Genomic DNA, 26,229 nt, shown 5'->3' with positions numbered 1-26,229 from the left:
GCCTTTTATTTCTGAAAGTATTCGGGAAGACGACCAAAGGATGAATGAGTGTCAAACCTTAGGAACCTTAGGAAAGCAAATGAAGGCAAACACGAAGCACTTTAACACCTGTCTTAGTACATGGCTTTTCCTAACAAAATAGATAGTACACAGAACTTGGACAGCTCATTCATTACTTAGACCTGGGCCGAAATTTAACTCCATGTGAGGGAGAGCAGGAGACTGACAGGTGGATCGGTGCAGCATAATGCGGACGCTGTACCATTCTGTTCTGTTGAAGAGAGAGCTGAGCCAGTAGACTGACTTACCAGTCGATCTGCATTCCTACCCTCACTTATGGTCTCAAGCTTTGGGTAGTGACCGAAAGAAAGAGATCGCAGATACAAGTGGCAGAAATGAGTTTCCTTCGCAGGGAGTCTGGCCTCAGCCTTAGAGACAGGGTGAGGAGCTCAGACATTTGGGCGGAACTCAAAGTAAAGCTGGTGCTCCTCCACATCAAAAGGTGGTTTGGGCCTCCTGCACGGCTCCCTGGGGAGGTGTTTCAGGCATGTCCAACCAGGAGGAGCACCCAGGGCAGACCCAGGACACGCTGGAGAGATTATATCTCTCTGCTTGCCCGGGAACGCCTTGGAATTCCCCTGGAGGAGCTGGAGGAGGTGACTGGGGAGAGGGAGGTCTGGGCATCCCTGCTTAGACTGCTGCCCCCATGACCTGACCCCGGATAAGTGGCAGAAAATGGATGGAAGGATGAGTGGTGTTTAATCACTGACTAGGCGATCAAATCGCTATGAAATCAACGAGAAAAGTAAACATAATATTCAGTAGCTAGCTAACTAGCTAGTTGTGGCTCTTGTCGAAGGAATGACAACAGTAATAATAATAATAATAATAATAATAATAATGGCCTGCATAACACTAGGGCATTTTATTTTTTATATTACCAATCAATCAATTAATAAAACCACTGGATAACAGGCACTCACAATAATTTATAATGGCCTCTGTTTAATCAGAAACCTGATAAATTCACTATCAATTCTGCTTTTATGTCTGGATTCCATGATTCCGTCTACATTTTTTGCATCGTGCACAACACAGGGCTTTACATGTTGTGTTTTTTGGAACAAAAATACCACGGTACATAGTATTACTGTAATACCCCCCAAGCCTGCACCCCCACCCCGCTCCCAGTTGTCCCTCATCTGTCTCCCTGAAATCAACATGCTGAAGGTGGGATATCTGCATAAACAAGTGATAGAGATATAAGCTTTTAAAATTGCAAATGGGTAAAACAGAAAAATTAAATAACAAAACATTGATATATATCTAGAGCTTTCACAAATACTCAGTTAAACTTGATTACTGTAAGGATTGGTCTCTCCCTCCTCCCATCAGTTGTTTCCACATTTGGCCAGCAGGGGTCACTGACTATTCCATTTTTATTCCTCTATGTTTAGCACCTTCACTAACCCTTGTGTTTTCCTCTGCTCTCCAGGCTGCCACATAGCTGAATGGGCGGAGCCTGCGCCTGAGTAATCGAGCACCCCTCACTGTCATGTGCCATGTCCTGTTATTACATGTAACCCTGATCCTCAGCTCCAGCTCCTTGTAATGTTTTCCATTCTGTCTATTGTTTCTGAGTTCCTTGTTTCCCACCTTTCTCTCCTAGTTCCCCTTTGCTGTACTGCCCTGATCCTTCCTGTTGTCTACCAGAGGTACAGAACTCCCTGTGATGGTTCCATGTTCATTGTCCCGTGTACCCAGTCCCGGTCTTGGTCCTGGCAGTGCCCCTCATGCCCATGTGTATAACATGTGATGTCAATATTAACATTACACGTTGTGCAAGCCTAGGAAGGCGGCGCAGTGGGTAAGCGTTGTTGCTGCACAAGACCTTATATATATATACAGTGTTCAGCATAAATGAGTACACCCCCTATCAGGAGTAAGATTTTAATCAAAATCTCACTGAACACAACAACAATTTCCAAAATTTTGACAAGAAGAGTTTTATAGAACATTTTCTTAACTAATGAACATGAAAGTAAGGTTAATAATATAACTTAGATTACTGAATCTTCAGTTTTACGCAAATCAGGTGATGCAAAAATGAATACACCCCACAACAAATATTACTACATCTAGTATTTTGTACGACCGCCGTGATTTTTAAGTACAGCACCAAGTCTTCTAGGCATGGAAGGAACAAATTGCCGACATATTGCAAGATCTGTCTTTTTTCCAGTCTTCAAGAATCACCTCTATTTAATTTAACTAAAGAGTTTTCATGGTGTTTTAGTCATGACATTTCTGTTATTCAGATTAGTCCTGGGCTTTTCTTTCTATTGCTGCCCATTAATCCTGGACAGTGGAGTACACCGGATTCGCCTCGGCCGATAGGGTGATCTGCAAATCTGCTATGTAGGACTCAGTTCAGAGGTTGAGAAATCAGTACAACTTAACACAGTGTCAGCCTAGACGACCATTCGGGCCCGGTGACTCATACAACTCCTCAGAGGCTCAGCTGACACTTGCTGTATTTGAGTTTGTGAGTCGGTGTTTGCCATAACTCAGCATGTACGCGCCTCAGAGGATGAGCCGGTATCCACCCTAACTCAGCTTGGGCATTCCTCAGAGGCCGAGCCGGTATCCACCCTAACTCAGCTTGGGCATTCCTCAGAGGCCGAGCCGGTATCCACCCTAACTCAGCTTGGGCATTCCTCAGAGGCCGAGCCGGTATCCACCCTAACTCAGCTTGGGCATTCCTCAGAGGCCGAGCCGGTATCCACCCTAACTCAGCTTGGGCATTCCTCAGAGGCCGAGCCGGTATCCACCCTAACTCAGCTTGGGCATTCCTCAGAGGCCGAGCCGGTATCCACCCTAACTCAGCTTGGGCATTCCTCAGAGGCCGAGCCGGTATCCACCCTAACTCAGCTTGGGCATTCCTCAGAGGCCGAGCCGGTATCCACCCTAACTCAGCTTGGGCATTCCTCAGAGGCCGAGCCGGTATCCACCCTAACTCAGCTTGGGCATTCCTCAGAGGCCGAGCCGGTATCCACCCTAACTCAGCTTGGGCATTCCTCAGAGGCCGAGCCGGTATCCACCCTAACTCAGCTTGGGCATTCCTCAGAGGCCGAGCCGGTATCCACCCTAACTCAGCTTGGGCATTCCTCAGAGGCCGAGCCGGTATCCACCCTAACTCAGCTTGGGCATTCCTCAGAGGCCGAGCCGGTATCCACCCTAACTCAGCTTGGGCATTCCTCAGAGGCCGAGCCGGTATCCACCCTAACTCAGCTTGGGCATTCCTCAGAGGCCGAGCCGGTATTCACCCTAACTCAGCTTGGGCATTCCTCAGAGGCCGAGCCGGTATTCACCCTAACTCAGCTTGGGCATTCCTCAGAGGCCGAGCCGGTATTCACCCTAACTCAGCTTGGGCATTCCTCAGAGGCCCTAAAATTCACATCATGATGACATGATGTCAATTCACCCTAACTCAGCTTGGGCATTCCTCAGAGGCCGAGCCGGTATCCACCCTAACTCAGCTTGGGCATTCCTCAGAGGCCGAGCCGGTATCCACCCTAACTCAGCTTGGGCATTCCTCAGAGGCCGAGCCGGTATCCACCCTAACTCAGCTTGGGCATTCCTCAGAGGCCGAGCCGGTATCCACCCTAACTCAGCTTGGGCATTCCTCAGAGGCCGAGCCGGTATCCACCCTAACTCAGCTTGGGCATTCCTCAGAGGCCGAGCCGGTATCCACCCTAACTCAGCTTGGGCATTCCTCAGAGGCCGAGCCGGTATTCACCCTAACTCAGCTTGGGCATTCCTCAGAGGCCGAGCCGGTATTCACCCTAACTCAGCTTGGGCATTCCTCAGAGGCCGAGCCGGTATTCACCCTAACTCAGCTTGGGCATTCCTCAGAGGCCCTAAAATTCACATCATGATGACATGATGTCAATTCACCCTAACTCAGCTTGGGCATTCCTCAGAGGCCGAGCCGGTATTCACCCTAACTCAGCTTGGGCATTCCTCAGAGGCCGAGCCGGTATTCACCCTAACTCAGCTTGGGCATTCCTCAGAGGCCGAGCCGGTATTCACCCTAACTCAGCTTGGGCATTCCTCAGAGGCTGAGCCGGTATTCACCCTAACTCAGCTTGGGCATTCCTCAGAGGCTGAGCCGATATTCACCCTAACTCAGCTTGCACAGCTGCATTGGTTCCCGGAGAAATGGGGTCGAGTCAGAGGCTGCAAGAGATGTAGTGAAGCTAATATACCCAAGACAAAAGACAGTTTAACTCTGACCGGGGAAATAACCCAATCTACCGGAAACATACTGAGGTTAGCAAAGTCAGACAGCCAAGAAGTAATCAAAACACAGTTTATTCACAATTAATACAAGACATCAATTTAACAAAATATAACACTAATCTAATTCATTCAAATATGTGGCCACAAACTCCTGAACTATATCAAGTCAGAAACAATGCAAAAATTAAACAATTACATACCTCAGCTGAGTGGGCGCAGAGTAACTGCAGAAAATATCTGATTACAGATAGATTCACGCAGCACTATGTGGGAGCTCTGATTACAGACTGTGTCCCCTTGCTACTCTGGAGCTCTTCCTTAAGTATTCCAAACCAAATGACGGAATGTCTGTGAAGACTAAATTTCCTGATGAAATATTGTGATTGATTAATTTAGGGACTGTTTTGATCTTGTGTGTGTGTCCTGGACAACTGCTGATCTTATCAATTCTCAGATCCTCAGCCAATCAAATTGCTTTAAAAGGAATGTGGGATGTGATACGATCATCCACTTTGGTGGGTTTAGTCTTATTTTCTATATTTCTTTTATGTGAGAACATACTGTGTTAAGGTTGAGAATATTGTGTCCATCGTACTGTGACCATTCAAACAAGACCAAACATGGGTGTATATGTCCCTAATGTTAGTCTGGGGTGCTATCTCCTATGTTAGTGTGAGTTAGCGAGTGTAGGATGCATCTATGTTTTGAGGCAGTCAGGCCTTGTTGCTGGAATTTGGCTGCGGGGTTCTGGACACTCAGTGGGGGCGTACCAGACCACACCAAGGGAGGATCGTTGTATCGTGCGCCAACCATTACAGAACCCCATGACATCTGCGCCTGCCATCCAGACAGAGGTACTGGACTCTCAATAACACCCAGTGTCATCCTGCACCATGTCTCAATGACTGGCATCAGCTGGACTATGGGTTCACTGTCCCCTGCGTAGACTGCCAGTGACACCAGCACAGAGACAGCTGCGTTTGGAGTGGTACTGTAACCGAGAGGCATGGACTGATGAGTGACGTGGTACCATGTTCAGAGATGAATCTCGGTTCTGCATGACCACGGATGAGCGTCGTGTGTGTATGGTGGCGCCAAGGGGAGAGGACCAATCCTGCTAATGTTCTGGAGAGACACACTGGCATTACTCCTGGCATCATGGTGTGGGGAACCATAGGGTATGACATCATGCTGTGGGGAGCCATAGGGTATGACTTCAGGTCATCTCTGGTAGTGATTCGGGGGACCCTGAGGGCACAGCGCTACGTCAGTGACATCCTGCGTCCGCATGTCTTACCCCTCCTGAGACAGCACCTTGCTACAGTCTTTCACAAGACAACGCCCATCCACGCGGCATGTGTGTCTATGGACTGCCTGCGTCATGTTGAGGTCCTCCTGTGGCCAGCCAGGTCCCCCAATCTTTCCCCAGTCAAACGTGTGTGGGATCAGCTTGGATGCCAATCTGCAGGATCTTGAGCGCCAGTTAAAACAGCTGTGGGCCGACTTGCCACAGGAGAGGATATAACGGCTGTACGACTTCCTTCCACACCGTATCGCCACAGGTATGCAGGCCCAGGGGGTGCCACACCCTACTGATGTGTGCCCATACTGCCAACTCTGTTGTCTGTTTGATCTGATATCATAATCATTGCGATACAGTCACATGACCTTTCAGCACGTTTAGATTAATTTCATTTCCACCACTTTGTCTGGGTGCTTTTTTGTCACTGAGTGTATAGATATATATTAATTTTCCTAATCTGCTTCGTTTTAGTGTTTATTTTGTTAGTGCTTCTTTTTATGAGTAACCGGAGCAATATATAAACATTTATGACATGAACGAAACGAGGAAACACAGGAGGCACCACAAAGTGGACTCGTAACTCCACCCATAAGTAGGCTGACCAGATAATCCATGTCAGGGAGGACGTACACTTTAAGCTACTCCAGGTTTTACAAACTACTTTAAAACTGAAAGGCACCTGTGTTTGGCTAAATAGCTCACTTCTTCTTGTGCTTTGACTGGTTTGATTGAAAAACTCATCCAGCTGTTACACATTAACATTAGTGGCATATGCATGATTATAGGAGACTGATCAATCAGAACACAGCAAGAACTCGGTGCTTAACTGAGATCCAGGTCCTTTTAATTGAAATGGTATTTTACAAATCCTGTCCTAGCTCTATGCGTCCTCCCTGACATGGATTATCTGGTCACCCTATAAGTGGGTGGGTACCCATAAGTGTTAGTTAACTCAAAATAGCGCTCCAACGACGCTGCCGTTAGCAGCCAAAGCCTTTCTTTAAAGCGATAAAAACTACAAATACCAGGGCAAATTGGGATACCATACTTAGGGATCATCATAATTTTTTTGACGAAAAGCAAAACGAATTATATACTTGTGTAAAATGAATTCATCGCTATGACAATTTTTCAGATTTTAATATACATATATAGAATACGTTTGACGAATAATGTTTTAAATAAATGTGAAAAATACCGTGTCAACTATAAAACAATATGTTAAGCATAACCATTTAGAACTCAAGGCAAGATCTTTGTACACGGTTCCTAATGTGTGGAAGAAGGAAACGTTTCGTTTCTACGTGTATGGACCTGTCAGGTGACAGAGGGACTTGGGTATTGGTTTAGTTGGTTGGTTGGTTGGTTTGTTGTTTAACAACAAAGGCAATTGATATTTACATGAAAATACCTAAAAGATCACCCATCGGTATGCGTACACGGATCTTGTGAAACAGGACTATTTAATGCGAGGCATCTCCTATTTGCAGGTAGGACAACAAAATATGTCTTCTTAGAATAGATAAAAGAAATTCGTTTAATTTTACTAAGTGGTCAGCGGGGGATTGGCGATCATTGTGCATTTAAAATCACCATACTTGACTAAATGCCCAGCGACCGATTTGTCCGGGTAGTTTGTTTATGTGTGCAAGCACAATACTGCCCTTGTTAGATGAGTCAGTGCGCAGAACCGCATGACACCTTTGGAGGCTTACTAAATGTGAGTCCAGCGTCCAAGTTAGTAAACAAATACAGATCATCTGCAAGTCCATGGCTCACGTGTTGAGAGTTAATGAGAGATATGGTTTGCGCATGGTTCGATTTTCTTTACCAGATCACCGCTTTGATTTTGCTTATGAGACCTGGATGCAGCCTCCAGAAAACTGGTCATAGCGTGGACTTTAATGAAGTGTAAAGAAAGTTGCCTTGACGGTGTTTCCCCCAGGCGATCAGACTGCAGCATGCTGGACGCCGTGACCGCAGTGGTGAGGTTTACTGTCTATGGCAATGGCAGCGTTCTCCCTACGTCAGCCGGGAACGCCTCCGCGGCCCCCACCTGGTACCCGGAGCCAGAGGCCAACATCACCAGGCCACACAAGTGTCTACAGATCCTCTATGAAGACATTGGCACCTCTCGGTACTGATTGCTCTTCTACATTTAAAAAAAAATAATATGAAGATAATGAATGTCAGTTGAAAATTAAGGCCAATTTTAGACCAACTGAGTGCTAAAATGTGGTGTTGTACACGTTTTTAAGTTGGTATTTTGTTGGCAGTGTTTAAAGACTTAGGATGCTTGCTGTTTACATATGCATTATACCATCATGAATCAGATCATGAATATACAGTATAACTTCTGTCAGATACTGAAGAAAACTTTGTTTCTAGATTGTGATTTGCATTATTGTTATTTTCACATGTTAAACAACATGCCAAACAACTTGGCTGTTGTAGTTTGGAATATTCCTGCTTTTTCCGTACTCTTTGTCCCTTATTCGGAGCCTGCGTTAGCGTCTGAGGCCCTTATTCTGAGCTTGCATTAGTAACTGAGGCTGCACTTGTCTGCGTTTTGGCAGAGTACGTTTCTGGGATGTGCTGCTGCTGGTCCCTAACGTGGCCTTCTTCGTGTTCCTGATGTGGAAGCTGCCGTCGGCCCGTGCCAAGATTCGTGTCACCTCCAGCCCTATCTTCATCACATTCTACATACTGGTATGTGGAGCATATTGTGCAAAATTTAAAAGACGTGCTGCTTGACCTCTTTGGGGACGTCATTCAGCTAGATGGTTATCGAGAGAGTGAGCAGATGCCTGACAGTTTAAATGCAATTCCTTGCATTTTAGCCTAGCTTTTGGTTGCGTATGTAGGTCCTTTTGAAAGTTCATTAATGACTGTTTTGATTAGCTGCTTACTTCAAGCTGTGCTCAGTTGGTGAGCATCATTCTCACAGCCTCTCGTGAACCGATCACAGGTGTTTGTGGTGGCGGCAGTAGGGATCACACGTGCCATTGTCTCCATGACTGTATGTGCCTCCAACGCTGCCACTATCATTGACAAGGTAAGATGTTTACAATGGTCCTTCTCAAAGCTCTACCATTGACAAGGTAAGATGTTTACAATGGTCATTCTCAAAGCTCTACCATTGACAAGGTAAGATGTTTACAATGGTCATTCTCAAAGCTCCCCAGCCAAATGAAAGGAATTGTGCAGTGCCTTCATAAGTTTACGTTACACCTTAAAATCCAGGTTGGAGATATTATTGTTCAGTTACGCTGTTTTACAATATAAATAAGCAAAAACAGTGTCCTGGAGATATGAAGGGCTAGAAGGATAGGATTTTTACAACACTCCAGTTAAACATATTGAGTAATATAATATAAAAACAGGTTTTGCATGTTTACGTACAAAATGTGCAGCTTTTCATGACATATGTCATCATATTCAGAGAAGCAGCGATAACACATAGTTTGTATGCAGGTGCTGTGGGAGATCACTCGCTTCTTCCTGCTCACCATCGAGCTGAGTGTCATCATACTGGGGCTGGCCTTTGGTATGTCTGCACCAAACCGTGAGCAGCGCTCATGCCGTGATCAAATCCAGAAACCTGGTTGCTAGTGAACAAATTGTGTTTGGTTCTATTTGTGACAGCAAGTGTAATGTGCCAAGTACAATACAGCTTAGTGCTGGCCACTGAGGCAGTGTATGACATCGTGAACTGTTTTTCAAACTAACATTTGCAGTTACAAACTGGCGGTGCTACTGATTACGTGTTTGCATAAAGTTCATAATAAAAGACTTGAATTGAGTTTTTGTAAACCTATAAGATTCAGGGAAAAATGACGTCGCCAAATTAGCCTAAAATGCAGTGGATCGTTATCATTATATTATATTGTTTTTTGCCCCTCCTACGGTAGCCGTTTGTGCACAGTTGCATAAAGTTGTCCTTGATGTCGCACATTTTCCATTCCCAGGGCATCTTGAGAGCAAGTCCAGCATAAAACGAGTTCTGGCCATAACTGCTGTACTGGCACTGGTGTACTCCGTGTCACAGGTAAATGACCACACTTTTTATTGGGACGTCACCCAGAGAATGTGACTCATAGATGTGAATGGTCTGCCTTCTGTCTCCTCCAGGGCACCTTGGAGATCTTGTTCCCTGACCAACACTTGTCTGCGGAGGACTTCAACATCTACGGCCATGGGGGGCGCCACTTCTGGCTGGCCAGCTCCTGCTTCTTCTTCCTGGTGATTCCCTAGTGGTGCTGATCAGCGTAAAACACAAGGGCATTTTGCACAGGGTCTGACGAAAGACAGGATGGTGATTTTGCACTGAGGGAATTATCCTGAAGCACGGTGAGACTGAGAACAGGCTTCACGTTCCTGACTTTCCTCTTTTGTACTCCAGGTTTACTCTCTGATAGTCATCCTTCCGAAGACTCCGATCAGGGAGAGGCTGTCCCTGCCATGTAAGTACCGTCCATTATCACCATCACCAATAGGAGGTAGGGATAGGTTTGGTCTACTATGTAATTCACTTATAGTGACCCTTTCCTCATGAAAAAGTCAATCAAATATCTTTTCAAATTAAAGTCCCAGTGGTTTCTCTGAATGGTCTACTTTCCTTTTCAGCCAGGAGAAGTTTCTACATTTATGCTGCCATACTGTCATTTCTCAACTTCTACCAGGGCCTGGGCAGTGCTCTGCTCTGTGCCGACATTATCCAGGGGCTGTGGTAAGCTTCTGCCATAACTTTGTTGGTCTGTGATTAAGCAGCTACTTCTTTTCACCCTGTAAAGCATCAAGAACGTTCCCCCTTTCGTTGCTTTTGAATCTTTCTGCTGCATCAGACTTAAGGTCCCTACATATCTTTTGGTAAGAATCTGCATAAGGCTTTTTCAAGGCCTGTATTGACCTCAAAGCATCCCTGTTAAGATTCCTTAACTTAGTTCATTCATTTTGGGAAAAGATGTGGTCTTTTCAGTTCAGGATAATAGCCTGTTCCTGAACTGAGAATTTCCTTTTTTTTTTTTTATAGCTGTGTTGATGTGACAACGTTCCTGTACTTCTCTGTGTTTGCGCCGCTGATCTACATCACGTTTCTCCGAGGGTTTTTTGGGTATGTACAGTACAGTGTATGAGTGTGCATGTCCTTTTTTGTATGTACGGTACTGTGCAAAATTGTTAAGTAGTCAAAGGAAATGTTTAAAGATATTAATCTGGGGATTAATTATATATTTGCCTAGACCAAAACACACTTTAAACACAATTTAACATGCATATTAAGAATAACACAATAAAAACTAACAGTAATTTCTTCTGTTCTCCAGAAAGTTACTAAGATCTTAGCCATACACCCAAAATACACGGGTGTGTTGGATGGTTGCTGCAATACTGAGGTGATTTTAGGAGAGATTTTGAAGTGGTGAAGCTAACACACTTCGTCAGACATAATGGTAAAGTTTTACACCAACATGAATCTCATTTAAGCATCATTTTCTCTGGCTGCCTAAGATTTCTGTCCAGTACTGTATGTGTTTGAGAGGAAAACTGTAATAAAAGTGAATGTGTGTGGGATAGAAGCCATGTTAAGCCTCAGCTCTGCCCCACTGTATCAGTGGTAATGGTGGCCTTTTCTTGCAGCTCGGAGCCCAAGGTCCTGTTCTCATACAAGTCTCAGATTGACGAGCCCGATGACACAGATGTGCACCTTCCCCCCACCACTGTTGTGGGCCGCAAGGTGCTGGGACGGGGCCCCTACTCCAACACGCAGATCGACGGCTCGGCGGCTTACCTGGATGATGTCGTGTCTGGGCCCTTTGGGGTGGGCAGCATCAACAATGCCGACAGTGACCACTGGAGGCCCATCAACGTCTAGGTTTTGGGTGGCTCCTGTGAGGAGAAGACGGAGAGGCCTGGTTAACGCCACCTTTCCAGGACCTGTTGACTTGTGGGATCAGGCACGACAGACACACCGCCAAAACCTTCAGCGATAGTTGAGACTTTTCTGCAAAGTCTACGCCTGAAGTTCATAGCTATCTTAAATAGTTGTCCCCTAAAGGTTTGATAGCAAACTGGGCCAAAAATCCTAGGACATGTGACACCTTCTACAAGTACATTCCCTTTTGACTCACTGGGTTTCTTATTGTCTCGTAATGCTATAGTTGTTATCTTGGCACCGACCTGTAGGCACTGTGCCTCATGGTTTAGAGATCTCCATCAGGGTATTAAACATCTAAGAAGGAAATGCTTGTGTTATATTAAGTGTTTTGACTTTAGCATTATTGGTATTATTAGTAGAATCAGTACTCGATGTATGCGTTATGTTCATTATTTTACATGAAGAAGCCCTGCATAAAAACAGTGAGCTCTGATGTTTGCAGGATGTACGGCTCGCATCTTGTGCACTGATGCATCTACGTAATAATTGCACGTTTGGCTTTTATCCTTGGCTCCTTTCCAGTTGAGTTGTCTTATTCTGTGAATAGTGCACCTTTGTACGCACACACGCACACACTATTACCCAGTGATTCTCAAAGTGAATCTGAGATTTTAATAACACATGTTAAACACACCTTAAGCCTGGACTCCCTAAAAGATTTTTGAAACCCGCAGAAGAGACACCAGCGATCATTCGTTTCTCCTGCCAATATCACTGAGCCATGTAGATTTGAGATGGGGCTGAACACAGTGTTGTACGCCGCTTTGAATAATTTTTACTGGTGCATCTCCACTCATTAGATTCTGTTGTGGATGTATTTTTTTATTCCTGAACCTGTCATTGCATTAAGTATTTTATGTGCAGAGGTAGTATGTCTACAAAAATGAATTACTATTCTGTCTGCAAACTTGATAAGTTATTCATGTATGTTCTGTGCTTTTTTGTGATAACATTTCTTCTGCAAGTATAAACCTAAAATAAGGGGTTGGGGAAAGGGAAAAACAAAAATGTGGAAACTGGTAGAACTCTCCAGTAATTTTGATCTAACAATGCTGATTGTGTGCAGGTAGTCGTTCTAGGCTATGCCTCTTGCTTAACTGGACCTTTTACCAGCAAATTATTGATACTGTCACTATGAATGTCCTCAAACACAGTAGAAAAAAATGTTTATTTTTGTGCACTCTTGATCAAAATAATGGGGTCAGATGAGTAATTAGCCAAGAATTCCCAGAGGTGAAACTTATATGTACATACATAATAGACTTCAGCTAAAGATTAAAAAAAATATTTGTATGTGGATGGATTGTTTTGGAAAAATACTACAATTTTAATTATTATTTCATTACAATACTGCATTAGGTTTTTTTCTGCAAGACATTAAATCATGTGTTGAACATTATATGAGTGATCAATATAATAGTACATTTCGCCATGTTTGTTTTGTATTTTTCCTGCTAAACGGGTTGAGTGTTTTTGTTCAATATTATATAGATCAGAATTAACTTTTTCATTAACATTTTTTCTGATATCACATTGAAACAGATGCCGGACCTACTTAACTTGTCATTTGGACTACAATTCCCAGCAACCCATTCGCCCACTTCTATAATTTTATGTATTAAGAAAACTGCGCAAAAGAAGCTCGCGTTGTGCCGAATGTAGTGTAGCTTTCTGGTCACGCAGTTTTCAGCCGAGTGGAAGAAAGAAAAAGAAGAATCTTGTCTTCGATTATTTGGGGCGTTTTTGTCCTGAGAAGCCTGAGATAAGAATGGGAGCCGGTGAAAGCGCGACCAGAAAAGTGTCATTCGGTCTCGATGAGACGGACCGGGTCCAGGTTCTTCATGGAGTTAAGGTAGGAAGCTAGTCTGGTGGGAATTAAAACGTGAACCCAAACTCTGATGGTTAATTTGTTCGCTGTTTTGTAGCAGCACTTCAGGCGTTATGCGAATCCTTGTAAAACGTGGTCAAAAAACATCACTTATATACGTGTCCAGTGTTCCGGTACTGGTGTGACACCATGATGATTTATGTAGGACAGACCCGGGTAGCTCGGAAGCCGATGGCTGCTGGTGACGCACGTGTCCCGGCCCTGGACGGTGCTTCTAATACTTTCGCTACATCAAACTTTAAAACTTGGAGCACGTCTTTCCTCACCAGCCATTGCATCATTACACGCAGGTTATTGAATGCAGGGGCAAACTGAGTGATTGTAAAAATATCTGTAGAGGAAACAACTGTGAAGCGCTCCCACCCGCCGGAGTGAGTCAGCCGGAGACCGCGTCCCGCCCTGATCCTGCTCGCTTGTTTTAAGCAGGTTTTTAGCCGCTGCGATTCTGTCTTACGGCGTCACTGAAACAATTGGCAATGTCAGCACTTCAGCCATCGGCTATTTTACCAGGGGAGCTGAGGGTGCACCCCCTGCTCGTCAGATAATTTATTGTAAACGTTTTCACAGTGCCTTGTTTCTAGGGGAGCCTGCAGAACAGCACATACACACACATATACAATGCCAGGACCGCCACCTCTCATGTGGCGCAACATTCACGCTTTCAGACCCTCCCGCACACAAGAAATCATACAGCAAATCTATATTATCCCATTATAAACCTAAAATTAACTACATGAAGAGCGGTGGGGCAGTTTGCAAACCCTACAGACTATTTTCAAGGTAATTAAAGTGTAACATACATATAACTGTATGTGCGGACCTGTCTCGAATTGAAAATCTCACTCCAGCCAGCTGACCAGAGATGGCATCAACCCACTTTGACAAGGGCAACGGCAAACAGTGCATGGAGCCCTGCTGCGTATGGGAGTAGCCATGGATAGGACTTACCGGTCCAAGGCATCCCACAGATGCTCGATACGTACCTGGCCGTCCACACGATGCGACAGGAAATGGGGCTCATCAGACCAGGCGGCCTTCTTCCATTGCTCCAACGCCCTGTTCCGACGCTTGCTTGCCCATTATACACCCATGGTCATCAACATTATCTGCCATTTGTCCCACAGTAGCCCTTCTGTTGGTCTGTACCATGTGATAGCCTTTTTTCATATCCCGCATTGATGAGTCTTGGCTGCCCAATACCCTGTCAGTCGTTCATGTCCCCCCCACCCCCCCCCCGTCAGATCACTTTCAGTAGGTCCTCACCACAGCTGACCATAAGCACCCCACAAGCCTTGCTGTTTCGGGGGTGCTCTGACCCATTCTTATGGCAATAATGATTTGGCCCCCTGTCAGAGTCACTCAGATCTATATTACTGTCCATTTCTTATGCCATCAACATTTTGATTACGAGTATTGAATGTTACCTTACATATCCAGAGCTTGACATGTACTGTTTTTACTACATAGTCAAGATTATTAGTTTCAGGTGGGGGTTGTTTTGACTCATTGGTGTATATACATAGATATATTTGTATTTTATAAGCTTGGTACTCACGAGTGACACTTTTTAACTAATGTAATACACTTGTGTTCCAGCTTTCAAATGAGGTTCTCCAGAGAATGCGAGAGTCTACCCGTGGGGTCGATTTCAGACCCCCCTCCCCAGAAAGCTCTAAGGAGAAGCCTGGGCCACCCCCAGCTGCTGCAGGTTGTGTCCATGTTCCATGGAGTCTTCATTAATAACCCTTTAGTTCAGTTGTATCACCACAAGGACGGATTACTGTCTGGGTGTGTTCCTCAATAAGTGGTGGTTTGTGTCCATGTAGGCCATTTTCACTTCTGTGAAAGTGGATTGTGGTGTATTGTTATACTGTTTTTCTTATTGTTTGTTTGTTCGTTTTACCAAAGCAATTATTTAAATGTCTGAAATTTAAAAGACCACAATAAAATGACGCAATATGAGTTTACTGGCTATAACTGGCGACTGTAAAGTTAATGAGATAAAATCCCATTAGTGAAACCGCTGTTGTGACATTGTCAAAGCTACTCAATCCTGGAGTAAATACCCGGATGAATGAATGTGTAAGCTTTGTAAGAAACCTTTTAAAAAAATCTTTTCAGGAAGTTTAAGATAATCTTGGTTAACATGTCTCAGGCAAAAAGACAAAGGCTTTTTGTAACATTAGGCTTTTTGCAAAATGCTGTCCTTAAGGATGAAGGGTTATTAATCAAAGTGGTACCCATAAAATGAAGCATTGTCCTTAAAGGTAAAGTGTTACCCATAAAAAGAGGTGTTAATTTAAAGGAGAGTTGTATTGATTTATATTATAGTGTCCCATTAAGCCTGTTGTCTGCAGGATCAGGACCTGGTCCTGCTTCAGCTGAGACGCAGGAGGAACTGCAGAGAAGGTGGGTGCCTTTCAAAGCACTGCATATATACCACAGCATAGTAGCACTGGCTCTTGTTCTGGCTTCGCTGCACTGGCTCCCAGTATAATATAGGAGAGATGTTAAGATTCTTCTGTTTACTTATGAAGCTCTTAACAGTCAGGCGCTCACTTATATCTGTGACACTCAAACAGGACACTCAGGTCATGTGATCGGGGTCTTTTTGTGACCCCCAGGCCGAAGCTTAAGACCAGGCCTGACAGAGCTTTTGCAGGTGTTGCACCAAAGCCTGTGGAACAGTCTGAAAATGGACATTATAGCAGCCAGCACTGTGGGCTCCTTTAAACGGCTTGTGAAAACCTTTATGTACAGATGAGCCTTTTATTGATGTTTGAATATCTTTGTTTTATTACCTGTGTTCCTCTTTTCAACAAATTTTTCTTGAAAGGCACTATATAAATAAACTAATTACTTACTAACTCACTTGCGTTCTTCCATAAGCTCACAGTGAAGGCATGATCTTCTGGAAGAACACCTGAGGAAATACCATGTCTTATAAAGAACTGATAGAAGAGTAAAATAATAGTAGACATTTCTCATTTAATACTGGTTAACCTTTACAGAGCCATCCTGCCATTGTCTGGAAATCAGGGCTCAATTCTAAAAATATAAAAAACTACACTGCTATATTGTTATTTGCGGTATTCTTTGCCACCTTGTGGAAGTTAACAGTATTGCAGGGTAAATATTTAAATTGAGGTTAAAACGATAAGTTGTAATGGGCCTGATATGTATACAGTGCTGGCTTTGTTCCAGAGATGTGCTTTTTTTTGTGGTGTGAGCGTTATGTCTGCGTAGTGGTTAGAAGTGTGATATCAGTGGATAGACGATCCGACTCAGGGTCCCAGTGCTATCTGCATGTGATACCCCAGGGTTCAGCGTGAACAATCCATCATGCAAGAGGAGCTGGTGCGTGTGGCAGGGCAGGAGAGGGAGGCTGCGAGGAAGGAGCTCAGCATGGCCTTGCATAGGGAGAGGGCTATGACCCGCGGGAAGGCAGGGAAGGCCCAAAGCCTGGTAAGTCGTCTGCACTAGTTAATAGCAACTGGCAAAGTCCGTTATTCTCATTGCCATCATTATGGAGTGTTTTGAGTCACCCATACAGCCAATAATAGGGAGCATCCATACACCACATGACCATGTGACCAATCGTATTTAGTTGTTGGATATCTTTTTTTTTTTGTATTGTATTGTAGACCAAATATGTAGATGTGTATTATATCATCCATAATTTTATTTCAGAGGGCAATATGCACACCCTGTTATATGCTATATAACATATTTTAACATTATAGTTATAAAATTAAATCATGTTAGTATGTTTAATAGCTACTTATATAAACAATAATTGGGTCCGAACACATTAGCTATTCGCGTAGCATCTGATTGGCCACTAATGGTAAATTTATAGGGACGCCCCCACAGGAGCCATTTATATTATATGAGGCCGATATTCAGTATGTAAGACCCTATGGAATCTAAAACGTAGTACATAGGTCAACTAAGACTTAAAAATAACATTTCACCTCAAAACATCAAACTTAATAAAAAAAAAAACATAATCTAACATATCCAAATTAGTTCAGACCAATTTACTGTTTGATTGTGCTGCTTCAAAAGATTTTTTCTGGATGCTGTTCAAATCTGTTTATAGATTATTTAAAGTAAATCTGCATTTGTTTATTATTCTATTAGTGTGGTGAGTTTATTTATTTAGTACAAGTTCATTAATATGTGCGGAACATACAGCATAAGCTGAAACCATGAACAAGGTGTACAAATGAACCTGAAGCAGGATGGCCGTCCCCTAACACTCTTGCTTATATTCTTAGTTGTATAGGGATTAAGCAGAAGAATCAGAAAATCTGTGTTTATTTAATTTACTGGAATTTGACACCATTCTGCTGGAAGATCATGTGGTGTAGCTTGATAATGTTTAAGCACAGTTATGGAACATTTAAACCTGTAATGAGTTTTTATTTTTTTGTTTTTGGTTAAAATAACAGCTGTTTCATCGCCTGAGTTTCACCTTGTGTTTGAACTTGACATGAATGTGTTGCAGAGAGAGAGAAGCAGCCCTCAAACTGCTCTGTGCAGCATGTTCTTCTGGCAATTTCTGATATTATAAGCCTGCATCACTGACCATGTATATAAAGGGAGGCACTGTTTCACTGAAGAGTCTAAATACTTTCCCTCAGTTTCAGCATCATTTGTTTGTTTTGTTTATGCAGTTTTTCTTCAGAGATGCTAATCAGAAATCCTCCTGCCTGCCATGAACAGGTGTGCGTGTGTCTAGACATTAATTAACAATGACAGCAGGTCATCGCCTGTTTTGTGTTGTTTTTATTTCAGCCTGTTTTTTAGTAAAATGTTATTAAGGCCTGAAGCACTCCTTGGAGAAGCTATGCATTCTCATACATCCCCATACATTCTTATGAGTTCTTTTAAGCCATACTACACTATATTGCCAAAAGTATTGGGACACCTACCTTTACACACACATGAACGTTAATGACAATCAATTCTTAATACATAGGCTTTAATATGGAGTTGGCCCACCCTTTGTAGCTATAACAGCTTCATCTCTTCTGGGAAGGCTGTCCACAAGGCTTAGGAGTGTGTTTATGGGATTTTTTGACCATTCTTCCAGGAGAGCATTTGTGAGGTCAGGCACTGAGGTTGGAAGAGAAGGCCTGGCTCGCAGTCTCCACTTTAATTCATCCCAAAGGTGTCCTATCGGGTTGAGTTCAGGGCTCTGTGCAGACCAGTGAAGTTCCTCCACACCAGAGTGTCTCATCCATGTCCTTATGGACCTTGCCTTATGCACTGGTGTGCAGTCATGTTGGAACAGGAAGGGTCCATCCCCAAACTGTTCCCACAAAATTGGGAGCATAAAATTGTCCAAAATGGCTTTTGCTGCTGCATTAAGAGCTCCTTTCACTGGAACAAAGGGGCCAAGCCCAACCCCTGAAAAACACCACCATACCATAATCCCCCCTCCACCAAACTTTACACTGGGCACAATGCAGTCAGGCAAGTACTGTTCTCCTGGCAACCGCCAAACCCAGACTCGTCCATCAGATTGCCAGACAGAGAAGCATAATTCGTCACTCCAGAGAACACGTCTCCACTGCTCTGGAGTCCAGTGGCTTTGCATTGCACTTGGTGATGTGAGACTTGGATGCAGCTGCTCAGCCATGGAAAACCATTCCATGAAGTTCTCTATGCATTGTTGTTGAGCTAACCTGAAGGCCACATGAAGTTTGCAGGTCTGTAGCTATTGACTCTGCCGACAGTTGGCGACTTCTGCACACTGTGCACCTCAGCATGCGTCGTCCCGTGGCCTACCGCTTCGTGGCTGAGTTGCTGTTGTTCCCAATTGCTTTCACTTTGGTGTAATACCACTAACAGTTGACCGTGGAATATTTAGCAGGGGGTAGCCCAGGCTTCTCCTTAGAGCTTTCTGGGGAGGGGGGTCTGAAATCGACCCCACGGGTAGACTCTCGCATTCTCCGGAGAACAGCGAGTCTGCATGCCTAGGTTCTTGAATTTATACACCTGTGGCTATGGAAGTGATTGGAACACCTGCATTCAATGATTTGGAGGTCTGTCCCAATACTTTTGGCAATATAGTGTAGGTACAGGTGTCCCAATGGTTATTATTCTTTGCTTTTCAGAGACTGTTATATACCACAAGGTTAAATACCTTGATGATGAATGACTTTTGGTAGCATTCCCCAAACCAAATCTCGCAGAACTTCCACACCTGTGTCTCCTGAAGCGTGGTAGAAACTTCAAAACTTGCCAAATCTGTGGACCTGGTGTGTATGCTATTTGGAAGAGCAGAGTTCCAGCATTAAAACTGTTGGTTCTAGTCAATATTTTATTAAACATTTGTAGTATTGCACTGATGGGGGATAGTTTGTAATCATCTTGAGCAGTGGTTTTTAACCCTTTTTGAGTCATGGACCCCTGGTTAAAGTTACGGAGCTCCTCCCGGCAATATGCACATAAACTCAATTTTGTATTCAATGAATATATTTCATACAAAACATTTCGTATATATAGCGGCAAAACTGAAACATGTTTATATAAAATACAGTGAACATAATTTTCATTTTTATTCTGACCATCACAGACCCCCTAAGACCCATTGATGGACCCCAGGTTATGAACCTCTCATCTAGAGGAATAACTCAATGTTCAAGTCATTGCCAGGATACTGCTGGTCCAGGGTGATTCCGAGGTTCTTTGCTTGCTCCGTTGCTACATCATTCCTTCTAAAGGTTGGCAACTTGAAGAACATCCTAAAAAGCCTCAGGCATTAAGATATAAGAGGACAGAAGTTCTTGTCACATGCATGTATGCCAGCTGGCCCTAAGGATCCACCATCTTTTTCTCCATGGTGGTCTGAGTTGCCTGTGCCTTCTGGTTGAGTGGCACATGAAAGGGATATCCAAAGCCGTGATCCTGCAGTGGCTGGGGTCAGGTGTCTTGGCAGACTTCTGAAGGAGACTTTGTGTGTGTCTGTCTGAGAATTTTCATTAGGTCCTGAGACTCAAGTCATTTAAATCAGCAGCCTGACAGTGATTCATTTTATAATATCATCATGTGATAATTAGGATTTGTAATAATTCCGGAGTGATAATGATCAGTTTACAAAGCTAGTTCAAGCGATTAGCTGGGGGTTTAGTTTTGAATTATTCTTGATGTGGGCAGCTGTCCCTGCAGATAACTCTCTCCAATACTGTGCTTTGTTTTGAAGCTGCTCCTCTATGCGCTTTGGCAGTGGCACAGACACGTTTGCCGTAAAGCTCCACGCGGCGTCTCTCTCAGCTGGATCTCTGCATGCTGTTGCACCCAAATGGATCCAGAACTTCTAAGCATGAGGAAGAATGGCAAGATTTACACACCCACATAGCAAGTGATTCTGGGTCAGATCCGCCTGCATCTCCTTAAATTCGGGCACCGATGACATCCGGCCAGGAGAATCTGCACCAGAATCTGTCCAGAGTTCTGAATGATACTGTTGGTCTGTATACACTCTGAAGATCTGCCGCACATTCGCCTGACCATATATGTATGATCACTCACTTAACTGATGAGCTAAGAATCTGAAGGACGATTGCCCCACATAGCGAGATGAGTCTGAACCGGGTCTGGGCCAAATGTTGTTCAGAAATTGCCGCAGATCCGTAAACTGGATCTGGCCCAGTGTCTTTTTACACAACAGACCAATACTGGTTCAAATCCGCTTCCTGGATTTGAAACAGATAAGGACTGCATATGAGCCAGATTTACATTGAATGTTACCAAATCTGATCCGTATGAGCACCAGAGTCAATGTTAAATTCAGAGCAGCTTCCAGTGGGGGCAGTGAGTGGCTCTGTGGGCTGGTTCAAGCCCCGGCCTCAGCAGAGATTGCTGCAGGTTAGGTGGCCCTGCACTGTGATCCCCAAGCTATGAAGGGTGAGATGATGGTAGTGAAGAGAAGCATTCCAATGTACATGTATTTGTGTAAATGAAGCATGTTTCTTTGTTAAATGTGGCTCAGACTCATTTTTTTCTAGACTGACTGTCGACCAGTTCTGCTCCTGAATCCTCCCTTCACCTATGGGGAAGGTATACGAGAAACATTGTAGCTGTGTTTACAGCTTCGAGGACACAGAGCAGGGCCACCTAATGTGCAGTGTTCTCTGCTGGGGCTTGAACCAGCAACTTTTGGATCTCAGGCACAGAGGCTTAGCCCACAGAGCCACTCACTGCCACCACTGGAAGCTGCTCTGAATTTAACTTTGACTCTGGTGTTCATATGGGCCTGATTTGGTAACATTCAATGTAACTCTGGCCTACATGTGATCCTTATCTATTTCAAATCCAGAAAGCGGATTCAGACCGGTATTGGTCCGTTGTGCAAAAAACACTGGGCCAGATCTAGTCTACGGATCTGCGGCAATTTCTGAACAACATTTGACCCAGACCCGGTTCAGAGTCATCTTGCTATGCGGGGCAGTGTGTGGAAATGGTAATGAATTCTTTTTGTCTTTGTTTCGAATCTGAGTGAACCTTTAAACATTAGGTTGTCTCTGTCCAGCAGGTCACTTGTCTTACAAGCCGCATACCTATCTCAGCCTATCCCAAGAGGCCTGTGTGTGTTTAATATTTAATATCTCATATGACACCAACCAGTTGGTGACTGATGAGGCAGATTGTATGCAGAAATCCAATCTTTTGTAGGATTGGTGAATGATTTTGTTTTGACAACTCTATTAAAAAAAAAAAAAGTTAAACCTCCTTTCATAGCTTTCAAAAGTAAATGTATATCCTCCCCAGCTGAATAACACCAAGCACTGTTCACAAGATTGCATCCAAAATGGCGCTTGGTGTTTTCTAAATGCACTGTCCCCCACCGCCCCCCCACCACTGGTGCAGCTATCTACAGAGGTGAGGCCGTGAATGGCACCTAGAGAGTTTTCCTGAGGATTTAGATATGGGGCCATGTTCTACACAGCGGGCCCTTTCTGTCGCCTGCCGCTGAAACGTGTCGTTGCCCCTTATCTTCTCTCTGACACGCGGTGGGCGTTAATAGGGAATTTGCCAGAGAGGTGCATATAGGAAATAGGACAGTGAGCAGCCAGCGGAGGCTCCATTGTGGGGTATAATTGGACCCCCACCCATCCCATTTTCCCCTCTAGAGCCAAGCTGCTCACCACTGTCCCGTTCAGAATGATGCTGAAACGCTGGCTGACCCCTGGCCCCCGTCACGCCACGCCCTTTGTCCTTTTGCATTCACAACTTGGAACAGAGTGGTTCACAGCACAAGACCTACCCATGTGTAAAGTGTGATTTGAAAGGCAGGCTTGGCTGCAGTGCATGTGGAGGTCTGGTTTCGATGGTGTTGTCCCTGTTTGATCGACGCTTTGGGCGTTTTTGCCCTCGTCCTGGAAGCACAGCGAAGCAGCACACTAAGAAATGCTCCCGCCGTAGGTATTGGGCGTGAGGTTTCCCGTTTCAGACGGATACCACTGGCTGTGTGATCGTGGCGGGATGGCACACAGTACCCTCACCCTTGGCCCGTCACGGAAAAGTGGGTGGAGGGTTCTGTTTAGCCGGCTGTGGACCACAGCATGCAGGGCTCTGCAATGAGGATCCGGCAATTTCAGGGCGACCAGCTTCGCCCAGGACTCCCCCGACATCAGACAGGATGACCCCCCCCATTGTCTCTCCTCCCGACTGCAACTTATTCTGATCTTTGTCCGCAGATGTGCTGCAGAAGCGGGAGTAAATTGATAATGTGAGCAGGTCTGAGGGTTTGAGGGAAATTACAGTAAATGCAGAGCATACCTCCGGAGACGCATTAGCCGGGACGTTTGCGCTGCTCCGGCCTCTTTTGATGTTTGGCCGAATGTGTGTTCATGTGCTGAATTGTATGTGTACAGGGGTGTTTTGTGTGCCTCTTTGCACGAAATTCTCTGTGTGCTTTTGCGAATATGTGAGTGTGCTTCTAAGCCAGGGGTGGCCAATCTTATCCACAAAGGGCCGGTGTGTATGCAGGTTTTTGGGATAATCTTTAGGTCAGCTGTTCAAACCCAGGTGTGAGGACTCCGAAAACCAATCAGTCCTCTAATTAGTAATCTAAATAGAGAGTTGCAGCGAAGACCTGCACACACAGTGGCCCTTTCAGGATAAGATTGCCCACCCCGGTTCTGAGCGTTCGTTGGATATGCGTCACGTATTATTTTAGTGTTTGTGCGAGTGGCAGCTTCTGCAGGAGTTACGAGGTGTGCATGCTTGTGTGTGTCTGTGCATTTCCCCTGCGGTGTGTGAGTGCATGCGCGTGTGTGAGTGCATGCACGTGTGTGAGTGTTTGTGTGTGTCTGTGCATTTCCCCTGCGGTGTGTGAGCGCATGCGCGTGTGTGAGTGCATGCACGTGTGTGAGTGTTTGTGTGTGTCTGTGCATTTCCCCTGCGGTGTGTGAGTGCATGCGCGTGTGTGAGTGTTTGTGTGTGTACATGCGTGTCTGCTTGACCGCTGGTTCGAGAACGCGAGCTTCTGGCTGAGCCAGCTTCTCGGAAACACGGACCACAAAAGATCGTTCCTTGCCGCCAAGTCTCCCTTCCTCAGCTCCCCGCCTCTGCTGCTAATGGGCCTCGTTGCATTTAATCATGTCTAACACAGCTGTTATTTATTGTTTATTATTTATGATTCTGCCTTTTGATGGGTTTGATAAGAGCAGCCTTCGAGAGGATGTTCCTGATGCGGTAAAAATGTAACGGCACTGCTGATGTCACGACAGACGGGCCTGGGGGGGACGGGCGAGCCTTCCGCGGATTTCAGGAGGCCTCATTGATCTCTCTTAATTCTGTTTTCCTTTTCCATTACTTGTCATCTTCAGCTGTCAGCTCATAGCTCTGTGTCGGCTGCCCACGCGACCGCGCGCAACGCAATGCACCGTTTTATCTTCCATAAAAATATGCAATCCGTTGTAGTTTCGGCAGCGCCTGGGAACGCTGCCATAGGCCAAATTCAATCTTTTCCACTAGATGGCAGAAAAATGACTTTTGTTAATGTCTTGGCTCTCTAGCTTTACGAAGTGATCCATATCCACAGTTGGGCAGCATCTTCTATGTCCTCGTTTCTGAAAGGTGAATGATAATTTTTAAAATGTTTATTCTGTTAAGTATGGTTGCTTCCCGGTAATAGTCCTGTACATCAGTGTTTCCCAGTCCGGTCCTTGGTGGGTCACAGATAGTCCATATTTTTGCTCCCTCGCATCTCCTGGTCTTGTTTACTCTGCTCTTGAAATGCAGCAGTGAAATGAAAAAAAACAAATGAAATGCTGATTTGTCTGTCCTTTGCATAAGTACAAGTACAGGTACATCGGAAGGCTTCTTTTTGCATGCGCTGTCTTCAAATTCAGAATCAGAATACTTTTATTGTCTCGGAGGAAATTGTAATTACAGACTGCACAGGACACAGCTATGCAAAAGACAAAAAAAAAACTATTCACAATGCTGCATGCAACAATTTCTAAGTACAAACAAATGTTAACGTGTCGATCTTGCTTTCTTTTGAGACACATATTCAGTTTAAAGTGAGGCTTAGGGTCCAGGAGCAAGGTCAGGGTATTTATCCAGCAGCACTGGTGTATTTTGGGGGTTAAGAGCCTCGCTCAAGGACATAAGACATACGACTATTCTGCCAAGGACTGGACTCAACCGGCAACTAGCACAGAGGCGTAATCCACTGTGGTACCCACTGCCACACTGTTTCTCACTTCAGAGATCTTTGTGCTGGAGTGGCAAGCCAGCCTCCTGGGCTTGAAGTTGAGATCTTTGAGCAAACAAAGCCTTTCTGTAGACCCAGAACGGTGTGGAGGACTTGGGAGACCGACAGTGTAGTCGTAGTGAGACAGATTGTGGTTCAGGGTGGCTCTTGGGTGACAGAAGATGGAGACATGTGGTGGAGGAGTCAGTCAGCAGGAGAATTAGGGTGCTTTATAGCTTAAAGTAGTGAGAGATGGGAGTCCTGCAGGTGTCAGGAGACAATGAGGCCGGTGTCCTCCCTACTGTACAGGCTGCCCCCTGAAAAGGGACTGTCACTGTCAGACTTTGCTCTTCTTTTCACGCTTGGCTTTGCCTATTTCTTCTCGCTCTAGTGATCTGTGCTTGTTTGAGGGTCACCTTCATATTGTGCTGCTTCTTTTGTTTGCAGTACGTTGGTTTTGAGGAATCCCTTGGTTTGTGGTCAGGCCAGGTTGCATGTGAAAACATGTCAGGTATATTGGTGCGTTTCAGGATGAGAAAAGATTTTAGGTAAGTAGGGGTCTCTACTAAGCTGGGCAGCAACCCAGGACTGTCTTAACCCAATTCTCTGGGACCTGGAGCTTCAAGTGTGGTTACTGAGGTAATTGCAGTTACTGTGGTTATGAGTTGCTGCCCTGCCCATCTCCATAGCGTCCTCCAGAAGCTTTTTTCCTTTCCAATTTCAGAGGAGTCTGGCGAGAGTAATCCAGCTTGTGAAATGAATAGCGGCACACAGATAACAGCCTGTTATCAGTAATTGTAATCACAGTCCCTGACATCTTTTTGCATGTAAAGCTGCTAAGCCTTCGCTCTTCGGCGGCTGGGAACGTAAGTAATTGCCAGTGAGTCGGCTACAGGCAGGGGGAGATTTTATCCAAGCCGGAGCCCCCCCCGCCACCTCCCCCAGAGGCTGGAAGTGTGTGCAGGGCGTGTTTTACATCCATGCTTTATGGCCACAAGTGATCCATTTTCCTTCACTTTGTCATTCTGTGCTTAGCTTCCAGGCTAGTTCGGGTAAGGCACCCCTCATCCCCAGCGTTCTGTATT

The 26,229-nt window shown here is 44.9% G+C and overlaps 2 protein-coding genes across 2 annotated transcripts in view; both read left to right on the top strand.

Annotated features, from left to right (window-relative positions):
• The first annotated feature begins 6,897 nt into the window (after positions 1–6,897).
• Positions 6,898–12,939, top strand: LOC111855143 (transmembrane protein adipocyte-associated 1 homolog). Its single transcript, XM_023833858.2, has 11 exons — positions 6,898–7,095; positions 7,551–7,742; positions 8,182–8,314; positions 8,574–8,660; positions 9,080–9,152; positions 9,574–9,653; positions 9,737–9,847; positions 10,008–10,068; positions 10,232–10,334; positions 10,638–10,718; positions 11,243–12,939. Exons 2-11 carry the CDS (start codon positions 7,567–7,569, stop codon positions 11,475–11,477), a joined length of 1,140 nt encoding a protein of 379 aa, XP_023689626.1. The 5' UTR covers positions 6,898–7,095; positions 7,551–7,566; the 3' UTR covers positions 11,478–12,939.
• A 198-nt stretch (positions 12,940–13,137) lies between these two features.
• The window catches only part of LOC111855148 (MICOS complex subunit mic25a), a 76,148-nt gene continuing 63,056 nt past the window's right edge, over positions 13,138–26,229 (top strand). The window contains exons 1-4 of the mRNA XM_023833863.2: positions 13,138–13,392; positions 15,025–15,136; positions 15,786–15,837; positions 16,749–16,893. Of these exons, the coding sequence (XP_023689631.2) occupies positions 13,309–13,392; positions 15,025–15,136; positions 15,786–15,837; positions 16,749–16,893 (393 nt within the window). The 5' untranslated portion in view covers positions 13,138–13,308. The remainder of the gene's footprint in view (positions 13,393–15,024; positions 15,137–15,785; positions 15,838–16,748; positions 16,894–26,229) is intronic.

The sequence above is a fragment of the Paramormyrops kingsleyae genome, chromosome 6 (assembly GCF_048594095.1).
Source record: "Paramormyrops kingsleyae isolate MSU_618 chromosome 6, PKINGS_0.4, whole genome shotgun sequence".
Lineage (NCBI taxonomy): Eukaryota > Metazoa > Chordata > Actinopteri > Osteoglossiformes > Mormyridae > Paramormyrops > Paramormyrops kingsleyae.
Note: the sequence above shows the minus strand (reverse complement) of the source record. Positions and strands in the feature narration are given on the sequence as shown.